At 41.6% G+C, this 17,339-nt stretch overlaps 1 protein-coding gene across 1 annotated transcript in view; it reads right to left on the bottom strand.

The window, feature by feature from the left end:
- RYR3 (ryanodine receptor 3) overlaps positions 1–17,339 on the bottom strand; it is a 394,047-nt gene that overhangs the window by 282,216 nt on the left and 94,492 nt on the right. The window contains exon 13 of the mRNA XM_007462557.1: positions 2,483–2,656. Within this exon, the coding sequence (XP_007462619.1) occupies positions 2,483–2,656 (174 nt within the window). The remainder of the gene's footprint in view (positions 1–2,482; positions 2,657–17,339) is intronic.

Below are 17,339 nucleotides of genomic sequence, written 5' to 3'. Positions count from 1 at the left end.
CTCTATGACAATTAAATATGTGGCTCCAAAAAATATCCTTAGAATAAGGATTTTTGTTATCTCATTTTTAGCACAAAGAAACAACTTATTTTCCTTTCCATGTGAAAATCTCTTCCTTATTTTTATTCTTTTGAAAGCATATCCTGATTTAATGAATCACACAGGAAGTAAAGTGCTAGCTTGTACAAGTTTATGTTCATTTTCGAAAAAAGACCTCTGGCCTCAGTCCCAGCTTTTGGGCCAGTCCCTAAAGACCTTAGGTTTTGCTTGTTCAGATAACACATTCAAACCAGCCAACCAAACAAGGAAGTAATGAGAAATGGGGGAAATGCAGCTGTTAGAATGTTGTTATTATGTATCCTATTGATCGCTGCAGCTCAGGTCCTAAGGTCCTTTTTCTCTTGGAGGAATTCCATAACCCAAGAGCAGAGAGCAGAAGCCCAAGATGGAAAGAAGGTACTTCCTTTAAGGTGAAGTGTCATTCGTCAGGTTTTTCACTGTCTTGTTTCCCATTGGTTTTTCTAAATTCCCATTTTGTTTCATAAAATGCTTAACACAGATTGGACATTCTTTGTATTTGTAGAGGGGAACTTAACTGGCTCCTCGTGAAATGGAGCTGGGCAGCCCTATCAAGGGCTGAGCATTATGGCACCATTTAGAGAGAGTTTCTGGAAGCATCTCCCAAATTCACATGCACATTTCAGCAATTAAATGGACCTCTGGACTATGGCCAGAAGAAAAAGTCAGGGGTAGGCACAATAAATCAACACCGTAAACTGGAATCTCTCCTAGTTGACAGGGTCCTTCAACTGTGTCCCCACCCACACAGAATTACAGCCAAGATCCGCAAATTCGACTTTCTTAAATGTCATTCTTATCTTAGTAGGTCTGAAAAATTGTGGCAACTCTAGATGATATTATCATACTCTTTAGAGGATTTAATTTTCTTCTCATTGGCTGTTAGGGTAGATGATGGGCCTTTGGCATCGATTTTCAATTTTCCCTTATTTCCAGGGTGAAGCCCTTACTCCTGGGTTAGAGCCCTTTTGGGGATTCAGTTGAAAACCTACTGTATTTTCAGGGACCATTCCAGCTTGAGGGACTTCGACTATGGACTATGTCTCCTAGTACTGTCATACTGTCCACATCTCTGCTTTGCTCTTCTTCACCAGAGCTGGCACTTTCTGTTCGCTATCTTAGCGTCATACTCTATCCACAGTCAGGTTAAGGTGCTAGGGGAAACTGCACATAGAATTTCAGGTTCATGTTTCTATAGTCTCATCCACTGGGGAAAGTGGCCTCTCAAGTCCCAGAAACCTCAGCTGACCTTATCACAAATATGTCTCTCCAGCCCAGTGAAACTAACATAAGACCCCACTCCTTGTGCTGCCACTCAGAAAAATGCTGAGGGGAAAGTGGTGATAAAGGAGGAACTCACCTTAGTGCACTTACATTCTATTTGGGATCTTTAGTACCCACGTCCTGGGTGCCTTGCTTGTGGAAGCCTTCAAATGGTTTGTTTCTGTGTTTAATCCAGCCTTTATAATTGTTGACAGAGGAAGGGCTGGGTTCATACAAGCTAGTCTTTGTGGCCTCTTACTTATCCTATTTTCTACCTCCTCTTTGTAATTTTATTTTCCCTTTCTGGATATTTTCCTGGTACGTTTTACTTTATACAAAAATAAGCTATTTATTACATTATGGTTTCCTCCCAACCTCCTTTCTTACAATAACCAGCATTCTGGGAAACTTTTCATCACCTCCTATTAGGCTGACATATAGAAAACATAGTGTGTACAGTGCTTCCTAGAACCTTATTATGGGACTCCTTGGCTACCCAAACCCATGTTTTGTTAAGGGTTTTCAAAAAAAAAAAAAAAAATGTTATCATGCCTGGAGCATCTATTTTCTAGTTCCTATCAAAAGAAACCCTATTATGGCAATTGACTTTCTGGAAAAGAGATGTTGTATGTATCCAAGCCAGATTTCCCACTGTAGCAGGCTGTGACAGACCACTCAGATCTGCATTCGTTCTCTGGGAATACAGTATCATTCCACGGTATCTCGTCTTTCTGCACGTTGGTTCCTGTGCGCTTGTTATCATGCAATCTGCGTTTTTCTTTGTAGAGATTCTATTTAGTCTGTATATTATGAAAACTGCATAATAACTCAATTATCCACTTAAATGAAAGGTGCGACGATGTGGATACTCCCAAAACAGCATACCACCAAAAGTCATTTAGTTCAGGTTTTAGAGCACATAGAACATATTCTACCCTCTCCTCACAGATTTGTCATCTATGTAGCTCTTTTCTTTCCCCACTGAATATGAGGTCAGAGTAACCACATTAGGCTACACAATCTGTCACAGAAATAACTCTTCAGAATAGTAAGAATAGTAAGAAGTAAACATACATCATGTTCACCTGATTCTCACAATCACTTCTCTTGCTAGTTGCTTCCAGCCTTTCTAACCCCTCACCTTTCTCTTCAGAGGTCCCAGGCGGGATGTCTTGGCATCTTGTGCTTTGTAGGTCACCCAGAGACCACTGGCTATATGTTGGACAAAGCAGACAGAGTCCCCGTACTTGATTTCTGGGACTCCCATGCCCTCTATATCTCGCTTGTGACTGGAATCCAGCTTCTCCTTAATTTCCTATTTCACAGAAAATGAAACAAAGGTAGGCATGTCTGATTAAACAGAAATGCAATGTATAAAGCAAGTCACCTGTGCAGAATTTGTAAGCCAGGGAACCGATTACCAGGATAATCATGATGTGCCTGTCCAAGCCAGGACTGCAGAAAGGCTTGCTTCCTTTATCTGTTGCTAATTGTAAAATCAATGGATTTCAAGTTTTGGATACTTTAGTGATTATTTAATCACTCTTTGGTTCTGGTTTAATATAATTCTCCATTATATTTTCTACTTTCTTCATCCCAACTTAGATACCTTAATAACTAATGCTTTACTGGCCAAATAACTTATTTTCAGCAAATTGTATCTTCCATGATTTTAATGGTTATGTTATATAAATTCCCTGACTCAGAGCTTTAAATATATCTGTTAAAATCATATAAGTATGGAGACAGAACCAAGATGGCGGAGTAGAAGGACGTGCTCTCACTCCCTCTTGCGAGAACACCAGAATCACACCTAGCTGCTGGATAATCTTCGACAGGAAGACATTGGAACTCACCAAAAAAGATACCCCACATCCAAAGACAAAGGAGAAGCCACAATGAGATGGTAGGAGGGGCGCAATCACAGTAAAATCAAATCCCATAACTGCTGGGTGGGTGACTCACAGACTGGAGAACACTTATACCAGAGAAGTCCACCCACTGGAGTGAAGGTTGTGAGCCCCACGTCAGGATTCCCAACCTGGGGGTCCGGCAATGGGAGGAGGAATTCCTAGAGAATCAGACTTTCAAGTCTAGTGGGAATTGATTGCAGGTATTTGACAGGACAGGGGGAAAGAGAGACTCCACTCTTGGAGGGCACACACAAAGTAGTGTGCACATTGGGACCCAGGGGAAGGAGCAGTGACCCCAGGCGAGACTGAACCAGACCTACCTGCTAGTGCTGGAGTGGGGGGTGGCTGTGTGGCTGTGGCTCAGCGTGGGGACAAGGACACTGGCAGCAGAAGTTCTGGGAAGTACTCCTTGGCGTGAGCCCTCCCAGAGTCTGTCATTAGCCCCACCAAAGAGCCCAGGTAGGCTCCAGTGTTGGGTTGCCTCAGGAAAAACAACCAACAGGGAGGGAACCCAGCCCCATCCATCAACAGTCAAGCAGATTAAACTTTTACTGAGCTCTGCCCACCAGAGCAACAGTCAGCTCTACCCACCACCAATCCCTACCATCAGGAAACTTACACAAGCCTCTTAGATCGCCTCACCCACCAGAGGGCAGATGGCAGAAGCAAGAGAACTACAATCCTGCAGCCTGTGGAACAAAAACCACAGTCACAGAAAGACAGAGAAGATGAAAAGGCAGAAGGCTATGTACCAAATGAAGGAACAAGATAAAAGCCCAGAAAAACAACTAAATGAAGTGGAGACAGGCAACCTTCCAGAAAAAGAATTCAGAATAATGATAGTGAAGATGATCCAGGACCTCGGAAAAAGAATGGAGGCAAAGATCGAGATGATGCAAGAAATGTTGAACAAAGACCTAGAAGAATTAAAGAACAAACAAACAGAGATGAACAATACAATAACTGAAATGAAAACTACACTAGAAGGAATCAATAGCAGAATAACTGAGGCAGAAGAATGGAGAAGTGACCTGGAAGACAGAATGGTGGGATTCACTGCTGCAGAACAGAATAAAGAAACAAGAATGAAAAGAAATGAAGACAGCCTAAGAGACCTCTGGGACAACATTAAACACAACAATATTCACAATATAGGAGTGCCAGAAGGAGAAGAGAGAGAGAAAGGACCCGAGAAAATATTTGAAGAGATTATGGTCAAAAACGTCCCTAACATGGGAAAGGAAATAGCCACCCAAGCCCAGGAAGTGCAGCGAGTCCCATACAGGATAAACCCAAGGAGAAACACACCGAGACACGTAGTAATCAAACTGGCAAAAATTAAAGACAAAGAAAAATTATTGAAAGCAGCAAGGGAAAAACGACAAATAACATACAAGGGAACTCCCATAAGGTTAACAGCTGATTTCTCAGCAGAAACTCTACAAGCCAGAAGGGAGTGGCATGATATACTTAAAGTGATGAAAGGGAAGAACCTACACCAAGATCACTCTACCCGGCAAGGATCTCATTCAGATTCGACGGAGAAGTCAAAAGCTTTACAGACAAGCAAAAGCTAAGAGAATTCAGCACCACCAAACCAGCTCTACAACAAATTGCTAAAAGAACTTCTCTAAGTGAGAAACACAAGACAAGAAAAGGATCCACAAAAACAAACCCAAATCAATTAAGAAAATGGTCATAGGAACATACATATAGATAATTACCTTAAACGTGAATGGATTAAATGTTCCAACCAAAAGACACAGGCTTGCTGAATGGATACAAAACAAGACCCATATATATGCTGTCTACAAGAGACCCACTTCAGACCTAGGGACACATTCAGACTGAAAGTGAGGGGATGGAAAAAGATATTCCATGCAAATGGAAATCAAAAGAAAGTTGGAGTAGCAATACTCATATCAGATAAAATAGACTTTAAAATAAAGAATGTTACAAGAGACAAGGAAGGACACTACATAATGATCAAGGGATCAATCCAAGAAGAAGATATAACAATTATAAATATATATGCACCCAACATAGGAGCACCTCAATACATAAGGCAACTGCTAACAGCTATAAAAGAGGAAATCAACAGTAACACAATAATAGTGGGGGACTTTAACACCTCACTTACACCAATGGACAGATCATACAAACAGAAAATTAATAAAGACACACAAGCGTTAAATGACACAATAGACCAGATAGATTTGACTGATATTTATAGGACGTTGCATCCAAAAACAGCAGATTACACTTTCTTCTCAAGTGCACATGGAACATTCTCCAGGATAGATCACATCTTGGGTCACAAATCAGGCCTCAGTAAATTTAAGAAAATTGAAATTATATCAAGCATCTTTTCTGACCACAACGCTATGAGATTAGAAATGAATTACAGGGAAAAACACGTAAAAAACACCAACACGTGGAGGCTAAACAATATGTTACTAAGCAACCAAGAGATCACTGAAGAAATCAAAGAGAAAATCAAAAAATACCTAGAAACAAATGACAATGAAAACACAACAATCCAAAACCTATGGAATGCAGCAAAAGCAGTTCTAAGAGGGAAGTTTATAGCTATACAAGCCTACCTCAAGAAACAAGAAAAATCTCAAGTAAACAATCTAACCTTACACCTAAAGGAACTAGGAAAGAAGAATAAACAAAACCTAAAGTTAGCAGAAGGAAAGAAATCATAAAGATCAGAGCAGAAATAAATGAAATAGAAACAAAGAAAACAATAGCAAAGATCAATAAAACTAAAAGCTGGTAGCTTTTAGCCAGACTCATCAAGAAAAACAGGGAGAGGACTCAAATCAATAAAATTAGAAATGAAAAAGGAGGAGTTACAACAGACACCGCAGAAATACAAAGCTTCCTAAGAGACTACTACAAGCAACTCTATGCCAATAAAATGCACAACCTGGAAGAAATGGACAAATTCTTAGAAAGGTATAACCTTCCAAGACTGAACCAGGAAGAAACAGAAAATATGAACAGACCAATTACAAGCAATGAAATAGAAACTGTGATTAAAAATCTTCCAACAGGGCTTCCCTGGTGGTGCAGTGGTTGAGAGTCCACCTGCCAACGCGGGGACATGGGTTCGCACCGTGGTCCGGAAATATTCCACATGCCGCGGAGCGGCTAGTCCCATGAGCCATGGCCGCTGAGCCTGCGTGTCCGGAGCCTGCGCTCCACAACGGGAGAGGCCACAGCAGTGAGAGGCCCGTGTACTGAAAAAAAAAAAAAAAAAAAAAAAATCTTCCAACAAACAAAAGTCCAGGACAAGATGGCTTCACAGGTGAATTCTACCAAACATTTAGAGAAGAGCTAACACCCATCCTTCTCAAACTCTTCCAGAAAACTGCAGAGGAAGGAACACTCCCAAACTCATTCTATGGGGCCAACATCACCCTGATACCAAAACCAGACAAAGATAGTACAAAAAAAGAAAATTACAGACCAATATCACTGATGAATACAGATGCAAAATTCCTCAACAAAATACTAGCAAACAGAATCCAACAACACATTAAAAGGATCATACACCACGATCAAGTGGGATTTATCCCAGGGATGCATGGATTCTTCAATACATGCAAATCAATCAATGTGATACACCATATTAACAAATTGAAGAATAAAAACCATATGAGCATCTCAATAGATGCAGAAAAAGCTTTTGACAAAATTCAATACGCATTTATGATAAAAACTCTGCAGAAAGTGGGCACAGAGGGAACCTACCTCAACATGATAAAGGTCATGTACAACAAACCCACAGCAAACATTATTTTCAATGGCTAAAAACTGAAAGCATTTCCTCTAAGATCAGGAATGAGACAAGGATGTCCACTCTCACCACTATTATTCCACATAGTCTTGGAAGTCCTAGCCATGGCAATCAGAGAAGAAAAAGAAATAAAAGGAATACAAATTGGAAAAGAAGGAGCAAAACTGTCACTGTTTGCAGATGACATGATACTATACATAGAGAATCCTAAAGATGCCACCAGAAAACTACTAGAGCTAATCAATGAATTTGGTAAAGTTGCATGATACAACACTTATGCACAGAAATCTCTTGCATTCCTATACACTAATGATGAAAAATCTGAAGGAGAAATTATGGAAACACTCCCATTTACCACTGCAACAAAAAGAATAAAATATCTAGGAATAAACCTACCTAAGGAGACAAAAGACCTGTATGCACAAAACTATAAGACAGTGATGAAAGAAATTCAAGATGATACCAACAGATGGAGAGATATACCATGTTCTTGGATTGGAAGAATCAACATTGTGAAAATGACTCTACTACCCAAAGCAATCTACAGATTCAATGCAATCCGTATCAAATTACCAATGGCATTTTTTACGGAACTAGAACAAAAATTCTTAAAATTTGTATGGAGACACAAAAGACCCTGAATAGCCAAAGAAGTCTTGAGGGAAAAAAATGGAGCTGGAGGAATCAGACTCCCTGACTTCAGACTATACTACAAAGCTACAGTAATCAAGACAGTATGGTACTGGCACAAAAACAGAAACATAGATCAATGGAACAAGATAGAAAGCCCAGAGATAAACCCACGCATCTATGGTCAACTAATCTATGAGAAAGGAGGCAAAGATATACAATGGAGAAAAGACAGTCTCTTCAGTAAGTGGTGCTGGGAAAACTGTACAGCTACATGTAAAAGAATGAAATTAGAACACTCCCTAATACCATACACAAAAATAAACTCAAAATGGATTAGAGACCTAAATGTAAGACCAGACACTACAAAACTCTTAGAGGAAAACACAGGAAGAACACTCTTTGACAAAAATCACAGCAAGATCTTTTTTGATCCACCTCCTAGAGTAATGGAAATAAAAACAAAAATAAACAAATGGGACCTAATGAAACTTCAAAGCTTTTGCACAGCAAAGGAAACCATAAAGAAGACGAAAAGAGAACCCTCAGAATGCGAGAAAATATTTGCAAACGAATCAATGGATAAAGGATTAATCTCCAAAATATATAAACAGCTCATGCAGCTCAATATTAAAGAAACAAATAACCCAATCCAGAAATGGGCAGAAGACCTAAATAGACATTTCTCCAAAGAAGACATACAGATGGCCAAGAAGCACATGAAAAGCTGCTCAACATCACTATTAGAGAAACGCAAATCAGAACTACAATGAGGTATCACCTCACACCAGTTAGAATGGGCATCATCAGAAAATCTACAAACAACAAATGCTGGAGAGGGTGTGAAGAAAACGGAACCCTCTTGCACTGTTGGTGGGAATGTAAATTGATACAGCCACTATGGAGAACAGTATGGAGGTTCCTTAAAAAACTAAAAGTAGAATTGCCATGTGATCCAGCAATCCCACTACTGGGCATATACCCGAAGAAAACCATAATTCAAATAGACACATGCACACCAATGTTCACTGCAGCACTATTTACAATAGCCAAGTCATGGAAGCAACCTAAATGCCCATTGACAGGCAAATGGATAAAGAAGATGTGGTACATATATACAATGGAATATTACTCAGCCATAAAAAGGAACGAAACTGAGTCATCTGTTGAGATGTGGATGGACCTAGAGACTGTCATACAGAGTGAAGTAAGTCAGAAAGAGAAAAAACAAATATTGTATATTAATGCATGTATGTGGAACCTAGAAAAATGGTACAGATGAACCGGTTTGCAGGGCAGAAGCTGAGACACAGATGTAGAGAACAAACGTATGGACACCAAGGGGGGAAAACCGCGGCGGGGTGGGGATGGTGGTGTGCTGAATTGGGTGAGTCAGACTGACATGTATACACTGATATGTATAAAATTGATGACTAATAAGAACCTGCAGCATAAACAAACAAACAAACAAACAACTAATACTAAACTTTCTTTGGGTTATTCGTATGGAAATATGTTAATATAAATGTTTCAGACATTACATGAAATTTCTAAAAATCTTATATGTTCTGGTATAATAAGTCATAATTCTAATTATTACTTTAAAATGTATATCTCAGAAATAACTAAAAAAAAATCATATAAGTATCTTTCACAGAAATCAGCAGAGGAAACAGACTCTTGGAGCAGGTCGGGAGCTAGTCCCCTGCAGTAATTGTTGTATCAGTTTTTTATGGCCTCCTCAGTTGTGTGTTACAGTCAATGGGTTTCATTCTTCAATTGCCACTGTTTCACGAAACTTACTGTCTAGTATGGAAAAAGGAGTTGCTTGTGCACCAGGTGTCCACTTGGTGATAACCTGAGGTGCCTGTCACAGAGTGACTCAGGAAGTGGACTGGTAACTCTGTCCCCTTCTCATCAATCAGGGCCTCTGTATGGTTCTACCCTATTTCCATTTCTTCTCTACATCTTGTGTTAAATTGCTCATTTGTAAAAGCCATTAGCTAGGTGGCATTTTGCATTTTTACAGAATAAAAATGTAGCACACTTCCCTCCGCTGTGCCAAGTCTACTCTCATTCTTAATGATGGAACAACAGGAGCACACGCACTAAGCTCTTCCCACGTGTAAGGCAGCGCTCTAAGTTCCTTACATACACTAACTCTTCATAACGGCCTCTGATGTAGCTACAAGTATTATCCCAGTTTTACAGAGGAGAAAATGAAGGTACAGAGAAACAAGTACTTTGTCCAAGGTCATTTAAGAAGTAGTGAAAGAGCCAAGACTTAAACGAGGAAGTCCAACTCCAGAGACTGTGCTCTTCCCATGGCCCCAAACTCCTACTCACCCTTTAATACCCTGCTCAGGTGCCACCTTCTCTGTGAAGGCGGAGTTAGTCTCTCCTGCTGTATTTCCCCAGCACAGTCTCATCTCTCTATTGAGTACTTAGCACATCACAATGTAAACGTGCTTGTTTAAATGATACTTTCCTTTGCCAGGTTATAAGAGAATGAAGGGCATGGGCCAGATGACAATCAATTTTGGATTCCTAATACAGAGAATTATCAATTACTTAACAAACATAAATTGAAGGAACAAATATATATAGCTGAGTAATTTTTTTCCTTCAAATATATATATTTGAAGGAAATTTCTTCCTTCAAAGGAAGGAAGGAAATTTCTTTCCTTCAAATCTTATAAAAGCAAAATTAGTTATTTTGCACACATTTAAGGATCATTTTGAGCAATGTTAATATATTGCAGGAACATTCTTATTTTAAATATATGTTGAAACACCGGCTGGATTGTTAAATATGACTTATTTCTCAAAATGAACATTTCCAAAGGAACTTATTTCTGATTTTATAACAAAAGTCAGTGGGAAAATAGAATTTGATATTTTAGGATTCTTAATAGGCAAGTGGTCAAAAATGCATTTATTCTATAAAACAATGGATATTTGATTTTCATTTCAAAAATATCCAGAGTTCTATAGACACTCTCAAGCCAGTAGGTGGATTTAAAATACACCAAAGTTTTCATCTCTAGCCTGCTCTCTAACCATAGGCAATGCAGCAAAACAAAAATATTACACACTACAGCTGTTAAATATGAATAATTACACTGATTACCAAGAGCTCATGGTTAAAATAGGACATATTCCCCAATGTCAGTGACTATGGTCATTTCACTTGTTTTATCACTTTTCATTGATTTAAATATGACTTTGCCAAAAATAAAATAAATACTAGGATTTGTTCTTTTAGAGTCTCTGAAATAAATGGATCATTATTGTTTACAGACGATGGTGTCTTTGCTTTTAAAAAATGGCATCAACTCCCAAAGTTCTATGGCTGGCACTACAGGGGCTGCTTGTAATTCAAAAGAAAGACAGAAGCAATAACAACAAAAACTAAAACATACAGACAGACCGACACTAAAGCCAACTCTACCAAACAACAATGACACAGCTTAAAGAAGTGAGAGCATCCCGAGATACAGAAGCTGGATTTGGCTGACCACAGGTGGGTGAGCTCCTTTTGACTTAAGCCGTGAACTAATGCTCCCCTCTCTGTCTTCACTTGAATATGGCCCCAGATGTATTTACTCTACTGCTAGAAATGGAACCTTCCTATACGATGGGGCTATTTCAGTCACTCCCTTTCAATAACTCCCCAATTCCCACAGAACACAATTCTCACTTCTGAAGTTCTTGTATACCACATGCTTTAACCGAACTGGACTACGTCTCTGTGTCATATCAAGCGTTCCCTCCCTCAGGGCCTTTACTGACATTACACTTTCTGCTTGGAATGCCCCTACTTCATCTCTGTATCTTTTCATCTTATCCATCAAGCCTTTTGCAGATCCACCTGTGCATTTTCTCTGATCTCACGGCACCTCCCTTCCCCTCTCTCAAGGCTCTTTACCATCTTCTGCAATATGAATCCTTTGATGGTACACTTCCTGTCCCCTGTCTCCAAGGGCAAGACTGAGATTTGTTTGTCTTTACATTTCGTACAATGCTCTGCCTAGGTTGCAAATAATTTGTTTTGTTTTATTGGTCTGTGGGCATCAATTTATCTGTTTATCTGCATCAACCTCCCCTACGTTAGATCATGAGTGGATTCCAAGAAGGAACAGGTTACTTGGCCTAATAATGTGTTGAAGGGTAATAATAATGATTACCCCTTGTCTCCACGGAGAGTTTATAAGGAAATGGTTGTGACCACATCATAATTGTCACATAAATATGTATTTAGTTTAGATGATAAGCTGCTGCTCTCCAGATTGATTTAAAATTTCTAGGACATGAAAGGGAACTGGAACTACCATTCGTTTAGTGCCTACTTTGAGTGAAATATTTTGCCAAGTGCTTTACAATGACAACACCAACATGTGAATTTACCAAAGACCTACACAGTGATGTGTATTAGACATGACACTTTAAAAACATTTAATCTAAACCTTTCAATGGCCCTGCTGTTTTTATTTCTCCTGTTTTACAGATGATAAAACTGAGGCTTGCAGAGTTGGAGTAATTTGCTCAAAGCCCTGTAGCTAGTAAGCAATGGAAGAGAATCCAAAGACAAGTGTAATTCCACAGCCCATTTGTCATTTGAACATAATTTCTTGAATGGTAACTATCAGTACAGTTAAGTATTGATTGTATTAATGTTTATGTGTTTGAATGCTGTTATAAAGAAGTGGAAAATATATGTTATCATTTTGTGGAAAAAAATGGCTCTGGGTTCTAAAGTATAAACTTCAGGAGTCATACATACAAACCACTAATGACAACAAGGTGATGTGGTTTATATTCAAGGTGCAACTGGAATTTGGAAGAGAGAACAACTCACTCTGCCTGGGGAGTTCGTGATGATTTTATACCAACTGCCACCTTATGTGAGCTTGGCTAGGAGAAAGAGGTGAGACGGGGAATGCGGAAGGGGTGGACATTCTAGTAAGATGGGTACAGTGTGGCAAGGGGGTGGTGAAGTCCAGAAAGGGACCTGAACAACAAGGACTCTGACTTTATCCTATAGGTGCACGTTTCTCAGACTCACACTGTTCACAGACTTTCTGTGGGAAAAGAGGACTTTGGACAGTATCTTCTTCCAGGAGCCAAAGGGAACATTAGGATAGTATAAAATGGACTCTTATGAGAATAGCAAAAAGAAACAAGACAACCTATTCAACTCTGTTTAACATAGCATTTTACTTAAAAAAAATTTTTTTTTCATAGAATTATTGTTTGGAACACCTCTTGGGAAAAGCTAGCATAGGTAATGGGAATCCGTTGAGAATTTTAAGTGAGGGGTAACACAAGGGTTGCATCTTAGAACAATTGTTCCAGCAGCAATGTGAATGACGGATTGAAAAGAAACAAAGGCATAGAGATGGACGAGTTTTAGCTATGTTATTAGAAATCTAGCACGATACCTGGCACAGAGTAGGTCCTAATTCGTGTTTATTATTAGAGTGAAATTTGCTGCATTTGACATATTGAAGCCACCTACATTCACAGAGGACAAAAAAGTACCCTTCCAAAAGACAGGAAACAATCAAAAAAGATTCAGAGGAAAAGGTGATATGGGAAGACGGGCCCCATTCATGGATGCTGGGGTCAGCCATCAGCAAAGTGCCGGTGAGACCATTCCTTCATAAAAGTCGCAGGAGAAACCTTGAGAAATCACCTTTAGGTTCACTTCTGCACCAATACAGTCCCCTTCTGAATTTCTGATCTCGAATGGGAGGTCTTAGAATGGCCTTAAAAAAATTGCACGCTGCACGATACTGCAAGGAGCCTGGCTGGCCCCAGGGCTGGCTGCAGAGCCTCTGCTGGGTGGGAAGCCAATGACAGATCCTCTGCCATTTCCAGCACGCTAGGGGAGCAGGCCTGTCTGGCTTGTTAGGGAAGGGGTCACTGTGCTGGGCTCTTTCCTCCGTCTTTCTCATCAATCCCTCCCTACATGATCACCTTCAGGTAGGCAGCACTCCTGCCATTTCATGGATAAGGAAACACTCTCTTAGGTCATCTTCCTGGTCTCATTTAATCCTCATGACAATCCTTCAGGACATATTTCTTCACTCTCGTGTTTTACAAAAAGAGACAGGAAGACTGAACAAGCATATGGTGGAGCCAGGATTCAAAGCCAGGTTTCCTCCACTTCAAAGCCCAGGGTTCTCCTTGACTGCCTCTCTATCTGAAATGCTCAAGAGGATCCCGTCTACAGGGATGCTTTCCACTCACAGCAGAGAGAGCAGTGGGCAGGTTTTAAAGGGCAAGTCACGTTTGGCCAAGAACACAGATCTTACCATACAGTAGATATTTGATAAATGTTGACTGAATTGAATGTTTTTATACCCTGAGGAAAAATTTCCTCCAACTGACAACAGTGATAGCTGTCTGCCTTTATGTGACAAAGGAGGCAAAATTTGAGACTATCTCAATCATTCAAAACTTATGGTAGAGTCATTAAAAGTAGCCATAAAATAAATGGCTTCATATAATAAGGCTTGCTGTAACATTATTAATTCACCCTTCCCTGAAAGGAACTGAGTGTTATAAACTGACGGGGAGACATGACATCTAAATAGACGGTCTTGCTGTGCCAGAGTAAATATTAAATCGCATTACCCGACAGTCCTTGGGGAATGGCCTTGCAATGTCAAGACCACGGGAAAATGATGTGAAATCAAGTTCACAGAAATTTGACTTCGATGTTCAAATGAATGAATCTCTCTCCTTAAGTGTTTACAGGGGTTGTGTTATGATCAAAAATGATTACACGATGATGAGAAGATCTATGAAGAGGATGGAGGTTAAAATGGAATGGATTTCACTCTGTATGAGCCTATGACCACATTTACGCATCCCTTCAGCAAGCAATGTTCAAACTTACTACATGCTACACACTGTGTGGGGTGCAGAGGTACAGAAAAGGCTGGGGGCGTGTCATCCAGGAGCTCCCTGTCGAGTGCGTGGTGAGTGTAACGGAATCGTGAACAGGGCCCTGCTGGAGGGAAGGGGAAGGGCCTTCCTCCTGTGAGGGGCACTTGACATTTGTCTGAAAGATGCGGAGGAGTTCGCTGATGACGGTACGTGGAGGGTTAAAAGGGTACAGGTTTAGCAATGAGAAAAGATAACATGTTCAAAGAAGATACGTATCTCGTATGCTAGAGCTCAAGGCAAGCGTGAGCTGGTGGCCAGAGATACCATGGAAGGGCAGGCAGGGGTCGGCCCTTACAGCATCTTTTATGACAGACTTCAAATGAGCTGCAACTAGATTAAGAATTGTGTTCAAGGTTCCACAGAGGGTAGATGGGAGTCAAGGCCAGATCTAGGTGACTTGGAAGCCATGTTCTATCTTACACGCTACCCCTTCCAGATTAAGGGAATAGGTGCGACGCTGTGATTCAGAGCCCTCAATACTTCCCAGGCTTCCAGTTTGATTTGGAAGGAGAGGAATGCAAGCTCTGACCGAGATCCCATTCTGCTCGTTCGCATAGTTTGCTCAGAGACCACAGTTTGATTCCATCTGAGCCAGGCCAGGTCAATGACCGCGGCCGATGCTCGGTCTGGACCCCCAACCCAGCAAGGCTCCGTCACGCCCCCGTCCTGTCGTGTGGGCACAAGATTCACAGGGGCACCTGCCATCTTCCGCATAAGGACAGTTTGCTGAGGATATGAACACACACCTGCGGCTGTCCTAGGGCCCCGGGTCGTGCAGTCATAGCTGTCACGGGCTCGTGCAGCCTGACAGGAAACTTGGGGCGGGAAGCCCATCACTGCTGGTGACTCAGAGCCCAGCGTCCTCCCGGAACACAGGAGCCTAAATAGTGCTCCTTCCGGGAGTCTCTTCTCCTGTCCTCCAGATTCTCCAGCATACAGAGAAGATCAGATGAATAGCCCCACTCAACCCCATTCACTGAGGCACAAAGGACACCCTATCACCCCCTCTCAACCTTCCCACTGAGTCCCCCCAAACCCTGTGCCACCACCCAGATCCTGACACGCTATTTCAGACCCCTGTCTGCCGTCTGCTCCATCACCGAACACCTGGCACAGGTGAGAGCTGGCAAGACAACTGAGAGCCTTCCCACGGTTGAAAAACAGAGCCACAAACCTCTCTGCTGGGGACCACTATTCCCCAGCGAGGGGAAGCGCAGTGGAGACTGTATTTAAGGAAGAGAGCCTGCACCAAGTAAGGTAAAAGTACATTTACTAAGGAGGAGTCTGGAGGCCCAGAGAAATCAAGGTATCTCTAGAGTTCTTCCCCAGGAGCTCTTTGGATCGTGGATGGCAGAACTACATGTTCCCACATGTTCCTCCTTCCTGTGAAGCTTCACAGTTAAGATGCCCAATGCCCTGTCCGCACAACGTCCCAAGGAAGCTCCCATCTCCTGGGGGATGCAGCCTTATGTTGGCCTGACACGGAGACTAGGTCACTTCAATTTCAGTTCCTTTCAGGGTAAAATGAAGGTAGCTGGACTGAACACTGCTGCACTGAGAGTTATTTAAACCTCCAACATTGTGACGCCAAGTGCACATTGCCAAGTGCACAGGACAATGTGACTCACGGGCGACTTTTCATCCAGCTCTGCCATGCTGGCAGCCCCCTGGTACCACGATGCCTCTCAGCCATCAGCTGCTGGCCTCCCTGTGCATGGAAACGGGGGGACCTGCGGAGATAAGGAATGAGCTTTTGGAGGGTAAAATGTGCTCACAGGCTGGAAGTGGTGCCGAGTAGAAGGAACGTTATGAGGACTCTCCGTGGTACTCTGAGCTTTTTTGGCTTCCCGCAGGGGCCACAACACAGGGCTGAGCCATGCTCCACGAGGCTAAGCCAAGAAAGGAATGGAATGGAAGAGTCCCCTTGGAACAGGATCCTGCCAGTTGCCTGGAAGGCCACCTGATTCTTCTGCTGTCACAAGAGAAGGCTCTTTCTGCAGTGGTAAAGACTTCAGTGTCAGGGTTTGTCCCAGGGCTGAGGGGACTGGGGTAGAACGCTCAAATAAGGGACAAGGCAAGCTGGCATCTTAGAAAGGTATTTACATGGTCACCAGCTATGATGAGTCACTTCTTATTTTCCACCCCTCCCGACCCTCGCACACCTGCTCTCCCCCCACGCTTCATGTCCAAGTTGTCTCGAGGACTTTTCTGTTGCTTTGTTTCACTGCTCCTTTTAGCCAGTTGCAATGTCCTAACACACTACCTGGAGGCCAGAATGTTTTACTCCATGGTCATAAACTTGAATTTAAAATCCTTCTTGTGTTGAGAATCTCAAAAAAAAAAAAAAAACAAAAGCGAGGGTAACATGAAGGAGACGAGCTCCGAAAACCAGAGTGAAGTCAAGGAGCTAACGTGCCATTGGAAGAGAAGCAGACAGAAGGAGATGCTTGAATGGAACCTATGGCAGGAAGCTCTCATTTCTTAAGGTTTGAACCATGGGTGTAGGAAAAGCCTAACTCTGATACAGGGCAACTGGGGGAGAAAAATCTCTGTGCCAGAGATTCTCTGCCTAAAAATACTTCAGGACCATAAAAGGAGGGAAAAAAGGAGTGTGACTCCCTGCTTCAAGGAAGACAGTGCTGAAAGACCGGCCTCTCTGATTCATTATGAAGCAGAGATGTCCTGCAGGAATG

This window comes from Lipotes vexillifer, unplaced genomic scaffold (assembly GCF_000442215.2).
Source record: "Lipotes vexillifer unplaced genomic scaffold, Lipotes_vexillifer_v1.1 scaffold164, whole genome shotgun sequence".
NCBI classification, from domain to species: Eukaryota; Metazoa; Chordata; class Mammalia; order Artiodactyla; family Lipotidae; genus Lipotes; species Lipotes vexillifer.
The sequence above is the reverse complement of the archived record's forward strand: the minus strand, read 5'-3'. Positions and strand labels throughout refer to the sequence as shown.